At 39.4% G+C, this 12,238-nt stretch overlaps 1 protein-coding gene across 7 annotated transcripts in view; it reads left to right on the top strand.

Moving 5' to 3' along the window:
• The window catches only part of EML4 (EMAP like 4), a 147,284-nt gene that overhangs the window by 101,531 nt on the left and 33,515 nt on the right, over nt 1-12,238 (top strand). For all 7 annotated transcript variants that reach the window (XM_064709006.1, XM_064709007.1, XM_064709005.1 and 4 more), the window contains one exon: nt 9,862-9,985. In XM_064709006.1, coding sequence (XP_064565076.1) covers nt 9,862-9,985 — 124 coding nt within the window. The remainder of the gene's footprint in view (nt 1-9,861; nt 9,986-12,238) is intronic.

Genomic DNA, 12,238 nt, shown 5'->3' with positions numbered 1-12,238 from the left:
AACACCAGCTGTAGAACAGTACATATGTGCAGCACTGGCTACTGTACAAGGAAAGCTAATCAGTGGTGGCCAGACCAGCTGCAATTTAGCTTTGCAAGTTTTTGACTAAAATTATTATATTAAAAATGCCTTTCCTGGTAAAAAACAACTTTTCACAAAACCGAGTTATGTATAGCTAAAATACCTTCAGTACTAAGTACTTTCTTACAACATGCTTCTACAACTCTGCTTGTTCTGCCCAAAATGGACCATCCTAAAGTTCTCTCATTCTAGTAGCTGTAACTTCAGTGGCCTCAATGTGCTCCCTGTCTTCTGTGTCACTGTGCAGAGGGTGTGATGCATGGGCCCCTTCCAAGTGTGTCAGGCCATAGTCTGTCCTGAGCCTAACTGAAATCAAAGAGAAACACGATGCAGATAACAGGGCCCCACACATATGGCAGGTGGAGGGAAAGTCTTGTCATAGAAAATGCATTTGCTCCATTTTAAATACATGGAGTGGCAAAACATAGTTCTATCTCTATCATGGATGCAGATATAGTTAGAAGATTCAAAGTTGTTTTGAGTTTTTTTGTTGTGTTTTTTGGGTTTTTTTTGAGTTTTGTTGTTTGTTTTTTTTTTTTAATATGGACAATTGAATGTAGTTTTGACATGTTTTAGAGTGTGTCTGTGAGAGTGTTAGCTTTTATGTTGTGTTTGCTGCCACAGCAAAAAGCCTGTGTAGGTTGCTGTTGCAGCAGGTTCACCCATCCTTCCCAGTATCCGCTTAGCAGTACTTGGTCACTTCTCCATCAGGGCAGATGGCTTTAGCCTGGTTTGTACTTGGGAATTGCCACATGAGTAAAACAATGTCCAGTTGGCACTTTGACCCAACTGGTCAGGAAGCTGAAGAGTTGCACAGTTAGGATCATGTTTCTGAGGTAATCCTGTGGACTTGGACAGTTTTGTCTTGGATAGCGTGGGATGAAGAGTTGCCCTTGCTCAGGGTGTTTGTACAGAAACTTTCTGTTCTGGAAGGCAAGGACACAGAAATTTACAGCTGCTTTAATGTTCCGTTGTGGTTTGCCAGCCTTTGCCTCTAGGGGTGAGCAGTCTCTAGCATGGTGTTAATTAAGTTACAACAGCTCCCCTGAGCTGCTCATTTCACTGAGCAGTGTGTAAAACACTGTGTATGCTCCCAGCACTCATCTCCCATAAGGACTGCATCCATGTTCTTCCTAGACCTAGAAATTCTGTGAAGGAGGCTCTTGGGAAAACTGCTGGTGTGCAAACTGCCAAGCTTCAAAGCAAATCTACAGTAAAAATACATCAGTGTCTTTATACACAGATAAAATAAGTTTGGAATCACTGTGAAATTGCAGATTTTTATAGCAGAAGGTGTTTGCATAGGATAATGGGATGGAAGATGACAATTTTGTGCTGCTTTGAACATCCTGGAATCACTTTGTTTCCTTTTTTGATTCAGCTAATAAAAACCAGCTTTAAAAATGTTGGTGTGGTATAGTACCACAAAATACAGCTGAGCACATTTTTGCATGCTTAGCTCTCGGAATATAATTTTTCTAGCAGCAGAAGATACTGCAATTATATCTGTCTTCTGATACTCTGTAAATTCATTGTGGTTTCTGTTGGTGTTGATATTAGCCATTAAAGTGATAGACTTGGGGAGCAAGTGAGATTCATAGCTGAGCTTGAGCAGTGAAAGGCATTAGCTGTGGTGTCAGAATTGGCTGTGGTTTGGTGTGGAGTCCCCCAGAGAGTGCTGCCTGTAAATGTCAGCAGGACCTAGGCAATTCTCTTCTCCTGCCAGGAGCAGCAGCAGCATGGGCAGCCACAGCCTGCAGCTGCCTTGTGGACAGCCACTTGGTGTTTTTTTTAGTTTATCCCCATGCCAAAGCCACAAGTGTTGCAGTGTCACCTCGTACCTTCTCAGTACCCATTTTGTTCCATCATGACTTTATCTCTCCCACTCAGGTTGAATTGCATATGCTTCAAGTAACGTTAGTCCTGAGCTTTATGCTCCTGGTTATGTGCTGCAGCAGAGGTCATAGGGTCAGTTTGTTTGTTTGTCCTTGTAAACCACCAACTTTTTTACAGTAAAATCCAGTTCTAAAATTCTGTAAAAATCCAATAAAGGTAAGGGTGAAAGGAACAGGTGCTTACTACAGCCCTCAAAAGACCCTAACTAAAGTTACTCTTTTAAATTCTTTACCAGCAGGTGTTTATAATTCCCTATTAAAGCCATCTTGCTTCTCACTTCAGCAGAAACATTTTTTAAAGTATTAATCATAAGGCATTCATATTTTTATACCCAGAAGTTAAAGACCTGGCTTATTTTGAGATAAAAGGTAATTTATTTCCTTGAGATTGTGTGTTTGAGTTTGGTTTTCAGTGATAGCAGCTCCATATATGAATCACTTCTTCACTTATTATAAAGTAATAAGAGACACTTAAACTTTTTGGATGGCAGTAAAAACCATATGTGAAAGAATTAATGAAAAACATGTACTGCATTCCTAAGTTTTTTGGTTGCCTTTTCCTTTTTCTTTTTTTTTTTTTTTAATTGTGCTTTTTTAGTTTCCAGTACTTTTTCTTCTGTTAGTTTAACTGTGTTATAGTTTTAGCTTCACAGACAGAGCAAGTGTGGAGCACACAATGGAAAAAATGTGCTCTGCTGACAATGCGTGCTGTCTGCAGAGAGTGCAGAATTCAGTGGCTACCTCAGACTGCTTTTTCATTAGAAAGTGATTTTGTATCAGGCTGTTGAAGGTGCTGCTGTACCTGAGAGCAAATGGAGACCCCATCTATCATTATTGGGCTTCTTGCTCTTGTTCAGGCACAGTGCATATTATTAAAAACAATCAGTACTATCACAAAACCAAATTGTGTACTTGGCAGTTTTTATCACTGATTCTTGGTGAAGTCAGGATTCTATGATTTAAGCAGGAAGCATTTAGATAGATTCTTATTGAGCTTGTTTGAGTCCAGTATTGCTTGTTTAGTCTTTGTTTTTCCTTTATAAAAAGCTAGAGTTTAATATTAAACTTCAATTGTTTCAGTGCTAATGGTAGCTGTTGATAATACCTAGATTCATAATGTCACCCAACAAATGAAAAAACAAAGTTCATTTATCAGATTATATAAAATTAATAGCCAAAGATCTGTTAAGAAATTTCAGGGCAAAGCTGTAAAATCATTCCAAATCAGGACAACTCTCTTGTCTCATCTATTGTATTTGGCTGTTTGGCTGGCAGTGCACCAGGGCTCTGTAACAACAGTGCATGTCTGTCTGTCAGGTTCAGCAGGCATTGGCACATGATAGCTTGGGGTGAGAGATGGCAGAGCTGCAGGCACATGGGAATTCCACTGTGAGGTTGAGTGTAACAGTCTGGGCTTGGTGGCTGAATTTGGGTATTCATCTCTGCGCTGTTAGCACTGGTTTAAATTAGAAACAGGCTTCTGAGCTCTTGTCCCTCAGGTTAGTGGTCCTGCAGAGTTCTTGGACACAGGCCTGAAAGCAGAAGGCTTGTGGGAAAGAAGCTATTTGTAGTTTTAAAAAGCATAGCTTCACTAGTCAAGCAACTAGAAGGTGAAGACAGATTAATAAATGTACCCTGGATGTGGTAGTTTATTGTATATTATTAGAGTGTTCTGCATGGCTAAGCTAGCTGGAGTCTTTTGGGGTTTTTCATTTGCCTGTAAATCACTTTAGGGTGCTGCTACACATAAATAGAACTGAGCTGGGGTTTTAATGCACCAGCCTATGTTGAACTTTCAAACTCGAGGGGGTGGGACCTACTGAAAAATAGTCAGTAATAATTTACAAAATTACTGTAATAATTCCTTTAGAACTAAACTTCTCTGTGTATGTATATAATCTACCATATGCTCATTAGACGTGCCATTATGTACACACTTGCTGGCTGAAGAGCAGTTAATTACAGCACAGACTTGTGGGGCAACCTCAGTGTCTTGTCTCATGAGGAATAGTATAGCGTAAAATACATTCTATAATATTATGTCCAGTCTTGTTGAAGAAATCATTAATTGAGGGTGAAGGTTTCTCACATGCCTCTACAAAACTACTTGATGGGTTTTTTTTGTGGCATGTTTTTTGGAAAACATGGGAGGATTTTGTAGTCTCACTGTCTTCAAATTTCTGAAGTATCTGAGTAGTAGCTTTCATGTCTTCTGAATTGCTTTTTGCCCTAGATACTTCAGAGTTAATCTACAAAGACTTCTTTGATCTTTTTTTCTCCTCTTTTCCTATTATTTTTGTTATTTTCCTTTGCAAGCCTTTCATATTCCCCTAAGAATATGATTCAGGGAAAGTAATGAATTTCTTAAGTGCCATTGCACGAGTCTTTCTGTGCTGGCTTCATGGAAGCACTAATTTCAGCCTTTCAGATGGTTTGAATTACAATATCTTTGCTCTCTGTTATCACTTTCAGGGTTTTTCATTGGCCTTACCTTCCAGCTTGCTTTCCCTGATTTGCTGGATTTTAAACATTCTTCTAAAGGTGAATTAATAGAAATTGTTGGGAGTTGAATTTTAATGTTACTGAGCTGCTTTTTCTTATTTCTTCAACTTTTTTTTTCTTTATAAGGCCTGATTAAAAGCTTATTCATGCTAATGGAAATCTGCCCTTGATACAAGGAGGCTTTGCAGGAAACTTTCAGTCAGTTCACTATTATTCTACAAGCTTTATTTGCCCATAGTTTTAGTCAGTTCTGGATTGCCATGCCTTGTCAACAGGTTCCTTGCATGCAAGGTATCTGTGCTGGCTTACAGTCAGAGAAGATGCTCTCATTTCCTTGCAGGTCAGCCAGGCTTCTGGAGCTTCCTCTCTCTAGCAGCACCTTGTCTCACCAACATATTTATTCCTTTCTTCTCTGTCAGGCTGTAAACTTCCAAAGAACTTGCTGTAGATACTTTGGTTGCTAACATCTACCTCCAGCCTGCTGGGACCTATTTGGTTTAGTGTTTACACTAATGAACTTTACACAGGAAAGTAGAAGCACTCACATTTCACTCATGGCTCAAAGCTGAGAGGCCAAACTGGTAGAGTTGGAAGGTGAGATTTTAATACAGTAAGACCTAGATGTTCCTGAGGCTGAAGTAGTATTAAAAAAAAAAAAATTATTCATGCAGAAGTTGCTAGCAATGTTCTAGCTATAAACAGCTGCTTGCAAGAATTAAATGGTAGGGGAAAGGGCTATAACATGCCACTTAATTGTACAAAGGTTGAACCACACACTTATTTTGATAACACAAATACAGTCCCAGGTCTTATCAAAAGTAATTCTAATGGAGACAGAGGCCTTGTGGAAAGTGTTAATGCATGAAAACCCTGGTAGGTTCTCCTCTGTAGTACTGCATGCACCCATAACCACAAAGGGTAAATGTTATTGTGCTGTGGTGACAGACTAAACCCTTATTATACAAAAAGAGAGTTAAATAGTTGGATGTTTTTATTTTTTCAGAATATGAATGCTTGGAGGATTGCTGTTTTCATGCTCACCCAATTCAGTTTCTGACAGCAGATGGGCTGAAATGAGCAGTCATGCTGTCACACACACAGAGAAAGAAGAAAACCTGGCCTTGTGTTATTGTCACCTGGAAACTGAGAAGTTCCCAACTAGTAGGAGGAGGTTTTTGGATGCTGATCTGAAATCAGCAGTGTATTTGTGTCTCTTCAGTGACAGCCAAAGCTCTGCTCCCAAAGCAGGTGCTGCAGTACTCTGCAGAGTAAAAAACATCAATGCAAGTAGAGACAGGGCACTGGGAGAGCGTGTTGGGTATCTGTCAGGCTGGACTAGGCTGACTCATTACATTAATTTGCATTAATTTTCAAAGCCACATGCTTGAGCAGTTTTTAAGATTACCTTGAGATGTGCCCTCCCCATGTCCTGGCTTCTCTTCGGGTCTCTCTCCTTCTGAGCAGTGTTTTGTGTCACTTCAGCTGACTGGGGCTACGTTTTAGTCAAATTAAGTGTTTCTGCATCTTTGGGACCGAGTTAATGATTTCCCCAAACCTCTGGGGAACCCACGAAGAGCCAAGTCCTGCTTGGAGTCTGCTTAGGTCCAGCACACCCAGAGGGCTGCTATGCCTGAGCCAATCCTGGGAGCATAAATTGGGAGTGCTGATCCTGTCTATGTTCCCTGGCACTTGTGTAAAGAGATTGTTGAGGCTCCAGAGGTGAAGTACCGTGGAGCCAAGGAGAGTTTGGCAAGGGCTGTGAATTTGAGCTCAAAGCTGCACAAAAAGCAGCTACAGCTGTTCCCAGGGAAGAGCTGGCCCCTGGAGCCAGGGCACTGCAGCCGCTTGGTGCTACCTTTTGTAGCGACTCTGGGCTTGTGCTGTGGGTAATCCATGGCACCTGGGTGTGCTACCTGCAGAGCCTCAGCTCTGCTTTTCAGTGGGTTTGATCCCTATTTGAAAGCATTTATAGGATGTCTGCAGTTGCAGATTAATTAACTTGGCAAGTGCCAAGGGTTCTTCATGATGTGCCCTCCTGGCCCTTTCCACACACATCCCCGAGCACCCCCTTCCCCAGATGCTTCTGCTCAGTGAACAGTGGGATCTGAACATCTCTTTATATGAAACAAAATATTTTTACTTTCATACCTAGTGTTTTCAGGCTGGTAGATACCAGAATTGTCAAGGATTTTTTGTTGGTTGGGGTTTAGTGAGTTTTTTACCCACTCTCTTCAAAAGTTTTGACTTTCTCCCTTGTCATCTCTTACATACATATCTATCATAACATGACAGGCTCTTTTTTCCCAAAAGAAGGAAATAAAAGTCTAGACCTACTGTTTTGTATTGGAAAATAGTGAGGCTGCAGGAAAGGATTGTAGTCTAATGCTCTTGATCATTCACTTGGGCAAGTATAGTATGAAAGAGTTAAATCACTGATTTTCTTAGCTTGCAAATACAAGAATTTGGCCTCAGGCAATTAACTGCTGTTTGAGAATGGTGTTGGTAGCTGTCATCCTCTCTAGTATTTCAAAAGATTTTTACATTAATATTATATCTACCCTACAGGTTATTCTAACAAAAGGAAATTTACAGTCTTAGACAAAAAAGATCTTTCAATGGGCTGTCTCTTTTTCTAATCCTTCTGCTTCTTTAGGGAGAGGTTTAATCAAGTTTTACCTAGCCTGTGTCCTTCTAACAAGTGTTTTAAATATGTATCTTCAAAGGTAATCTTGAGTAAACGCAGCTAGTTAAAAAGGTAAAAAAATGTTCTTTCTTTAATGAGAAACTTCAGAGAGCTAATTTGTATCTGAATGCCCTGTGGATATTCTTTTCCCTAAGCTCCAGCAGAACAAGCTTCTGCCAGAGGCTTGACTGAATTCCTCCTGGGTTCTTCATGCCTCTCATCTGCAGAGTCCAACAGGTGCAACTGCCTCCATCCATAAGAATTTCAATTGCAGGTTGTCTCCACTGTTCTAAGCAACAACGAGAAATTTGATCCTAAATTTGTGGTGTCATTTTGCACTGATCTTGTGGAACCAGAAGTGTCAAGCTCAGTGTTATATCAAGAATTTATGGATTAACAATGAGCAGTCTTTTGTAAATACCCTCAGGCTTTAATTTCTAAGACTGTTGGTGCCAGATTTTAGTAGAAAGGTCATTGTTAATACATTACTCTTGGGTTTGGCCAGTGTTATTTTATCTCTGAATATACATACTATAAAAAATGAGACCTGGTGCTAGTTTGGAGTAATTATCTAAACATTTATGTCAAACTAGTGACAGCTCCAATCTTTAGCTTTTCTTAGTGATGCAATTAAGCAATGCACATGTGGTAAAATAACTGTTGTGTCTAATTTAGCAACCAGAGAGTGAGTTTCTTTGTTCCTTTTTCCTTTATCTGAGACAGGTTTTCTACTGTTCTCAGTGGAGAGACTCATGGGGTTCTTGTTCAAAGCACCCATGTTTTTACTCGGAAAGAAGTGAGACAACTGTTTTTCATCTTTTTCATGTTTGCTCCTTTTGTACTGGGTTTCTATGGCTCAACTTTCATTGTATTAATATGCCAAATAAGAAAAAAACCTTTATGTATGTGTTAGTTTTAAATTTTTCAATTGTTATAATTACTGACCTGGTTTCTTTTGCCTTTTTAGATCTCCGAGTTTGACTTGATCTGTTAAGCTATGATTCTGTGAAAATAAGTCTGAGTTTCTCATAATTTCAATTGCAGATGTTTTAGGGAATGCCAGACATAGATTGCACAATTATGCAGTCTGAGTATTAATCTTATGCTTAATTTGGGAAATATTTCCAAGCATTCCTTGAGGATTGTAGGGAAGTCTGTTTCATGTTTGTTTCTTAAAGAAGTACTAAAGTAATTGTTGAAAAAAATCTTAATTTTAGATCTTAACGTTTTTTGCGTCAAAGGTGATTTGAGTTTTCTTAATACCATATTGCTAATTTACAGTTATTCTTCTACTCAACTCCTCTTCTAGTCCACTTCTACTCAACTATTCAAATTTTGGTTTGAACTCTGAGTTCCCTGTGTCTGCTACGATTTTCAAGCCCTCACTCGTAAAAAAGTGTCAGCGTTCCAAATTCACAGCAGAATATTATATTACTTTGGTTAATATTTATGCCATAAATGGATATTAATTACTAATGAAGTTGAAGAGCAATAAAAGTTACTACTTCATTGATGCAAAGTTAGTGGAATATTTGGCTCTTTGTCATCAGTGCTTTTTGAAATGGAACTGTAATTTTCCCTATTGGTAGGGAGGCTCACATTCCTTGAAAAGGAACTCCTGAAGGCTTCCAAAGTGCTCAGATTCCCACAGAGATGAAATACATGTGTCTTGTCACAGCTGTGAGCAGGATTAGCTGGAGTCATTCTGAGCTGTTGCTTTTTTCCTTTTATTCTTCAGGATACAAAGCTTAATAACACAGGTTGCTGTATTAGTTTGTGATGGTATATAATTTTTGATTATATCCATCTGCAAAGCTCTTGACACTTTTTCCTGTGGTGTCCTCGTGCCTTAGCTTGGCCGCTAGGATTTGGAATAATGTGTGGGGGAAAGAACCAGTTGGAGAGTTGGCCTGGGAGGGTTGTGGTTACTGGGTCTGTACCTGGTGGCCAGTAGGTGACACAGGGAGTCTGCAGGATTCTGGTCTGGCCCTGCCCTGCTCATCATCTCCAGCAATGGCCTGTGTGGGTAGGTGACACAGGGCACTCTCAGGTTGGCAGTGACAGCAGACGGAGGCCCAGTGGCTGTGCTGGGGAGATGGGCTTGTGGGAGCCTCATTGATGAAGCAAAGATAAATTCCAAGTCCTGCACCTATGGAAAAGAAGAGTCTCTGGCAGAAAGACAGTGTGGGGACAGAGGGGCTGGAGGAAACATGCTCTATGGGAAAGGCCCCTGAGAGCCAGGAGAGGCTGTGCCATCTCTATTCTAGGAGTTTTTAAATCTGCGTTAGGCAAAAGCCTGAAGAACCTAGTTTGGCCTCATGTCCAGACAGATGTTGGACTTAGACAGCTCCTCAGGTCCTTTTCAACCTGAAATACCTCATCCTGTAATGCTGTGACTAATTATTTATTCAGTTTCAAATTTGAATTTTGAATTTTGCCTTTATAACTTAACTTGCATGTCTAAAATGCTACATGCTCAGTCTGTTCTATCAAAAATTCAACTAACGCTTGTTCTGTGTGCATTTAATGTTCCATTAAAAAAAAAAAAACAAAACCTGGGCTTTTACCAAGCTCACATTTCAAAAATAATTGTTATATAACCAGTGTGATTTGCATCTCTGTGCTTATTACTGTGCTTATTACTGCTTATTCTTTTGTGTAAACTTGCCACATGATTAATGTGCCTTTTTGTTTCAACAGAGGGAGAATATATCAAGATGTTCATGCGAGGCCGACCAATCACAATGTTCATTCCTTCTGATGTAGAAAACTATGATGATATTAGGACAGAGCTGCCTCCTGAAAAGTTAAAACTGGAGTGGGTGTATCCTTAATATCAATAACTCCTCACTGTTCCCTTTTTGTCTTGTCTTGCATTTGTCCCTTTTACAATCCAGTCTTGTCTCTTCTCTGTTAAGAAGTAAAAACTAAAAGGTGAGGGAAAATGTTCAAATTAACATAACAATGGAAATGGTTTGTAACTCCTGTATAGTAAAACTTTAAATGGCAGGCTACATAGGTATGGAAATACTGTATTTTTTCTTTGTTTGTTTTGCTGTTGACACTAATTCTGATTTATTAACTGACTTATATTTAGTGCAAAAGACAGCATCTTTGGAAAGTTAGACAATTTGAAAAATGTCCTCCTCTACATCCCACTACGTTAATGTAGGCTTTTCTTCAGGAATAGTTAGTTTTCAGCTATGGAAGATGATGAGTTTGTGTCCTTTCATATGGAGTGAGGATTGGAGAAGCAGCCACCCTTTCCACTGCTTCTGTATTTCAGCTCCAGAGTGAAACAGTTAATTTCTTGGAACCTATTTTTGTATTAAATGCACTAAATTTGTCATTTGAGGAACTGAGTAGGTGTGTGGCTGATCAGGTTTACTAGATCAGACATTATGTTCATTTTAAGAGATGTGCTTTTGCACATGTTTGGGTCTTCCTGTCTCTCCCCCATCTCTGCAGATTTTTCCAGTAAGCTGTTATTGTGTAAGTAAGTTTCTTAGTACTTTAGTAAAATAACATGTCTAGGCAGCACTTAAGTTGTTGTAATAATCTGAAGTTTGATGCTCTGAGGTTGCTGAAAGCAGGGAGATTTTTTTGGAGATGTTGATGACACATTGTCACATGTCAGGAAGAAAGTTTTGGATTAAAGGCTGACTGGAAGGAAAACAGAGCTTTTATTTATGCTTTGTAACACTTTGTAACCCAATTTTCCAACCATCACAGCTCTTGGTTGCTGATGCTGGTACACATGTGGAGTGAATTGGGTCAGTCAGTGATCTGGCTGAAATGCAGTCTCTTTTTGTGAAGCTAATTTTCAAGCAGGACCAATACATTAGTTTGATTTGCCTCACAAATATGCAAGGACTGGAACTGGCATACTGGAGGAACATCAGCTCGACTTTTCCAGCATCAGTGAGCAGCTTGGACTGATGAAAACTGATCATGAAATCACACCCTCAGTTAAGTAGGTGCAAATCCCAGTGTGGACACATTTAATGTCCAAGAACCTTAAGTTCAGGTTAAACCAGTTGGCTGCTGAGGTCTAATGAAAGTGAAATAAATCTAGTTGAAAGAGACTGTCCATATGTTTTGGAATCTGTTAAGGGAAATGTCATCCCAAATCATATCAGTATATTTATGAGTGCAGGGTATCTTTTAGTTGGAAAGATGAAGAAAATGAGGAAAAGGCAGTAAAATTTATGAGGACTAAATACTTGTCTCTATGAATTTGAACTTGAAAAATTGCTCTTCAGTTGGAAAATACAGCAGCAGCACACCTTCTCATTTATGCTTAGGTTTAGCAGGGAGAACAAATCTGCAAGGTAGCTGTATCTTAGAAATGTGGTGGCAAACTGAACCCTGTATGCCTTATTAAAAAGGCATGGGGACAATGATTTACTGAGGATTTTACTAATGTCAGTATTTTACTGATGTGATCTGAAAGCTCAACTGAGTGTTGAATAATAGTTCCATTCATAGATTTTGTTTTGAATTCTTATAATTCTCCTGCCTTCTGAATGATTTTTATTATTAGGTTTTCCTTTGTTATTACTCTTTTGGAAAATGCTGGTCAACTATGACCAACTGCAAGGAAACAACAGGCAGATTATTGGGATGGTTTTTTTTGATTTATGGTTGGTTTGGGGGGGAGGGGGTGTCTACCTTTTAGATGTTTCCATTAAGTTTATTCAACTCCTGATATCCCTGTACTGTAGATTCAAATAGGGAAATAGAGCTTTTATCTGCCTTGCAGATTATTGTCATTTGAAGAAATGCCTAAGCTGCTTGGCAAGGTAAAGCAGCTCATGGAGGAGTCTGAGCTTTTGACTGTGTCTGGTTCCTGAGTGATATCATTTAAGTTGAATAATTTAGTTTGAGTATCCCTGCTTAGTACTGCAATCTTTGCTACTGCACTTCAGAACTGGTTAAAGCATATCTGACATTCCTAGGAATAGCAAAATTGGCTTATTTAGTAGCTTCAGAGGTCACAGTCAGTGCAGCTTTTGACAGTGACTTTGTAATTCTTTCTCCCAGTGTATAGGAGCTCAATTTCAGGAGGGTATTTCAG

This window comes from Zonotrichia leucophrys, chromosome 3, assembly GCF_028769735.1.
Source record: "Zonotrichia leucophrys gambelii isolate GWCS_2022_RI chromosome 3, RI_Zleu_2.0, whole genome shotgun sequence".
NCBI lineage: Eukaryota > Metazoa > Chordata > Aves > Passeriformes > Passerellidae > Zonotrichia > Zonotrichia leucophrys.
This window is presented reverse-complemented; position numbering and strand designations above follow the sequence as displayed.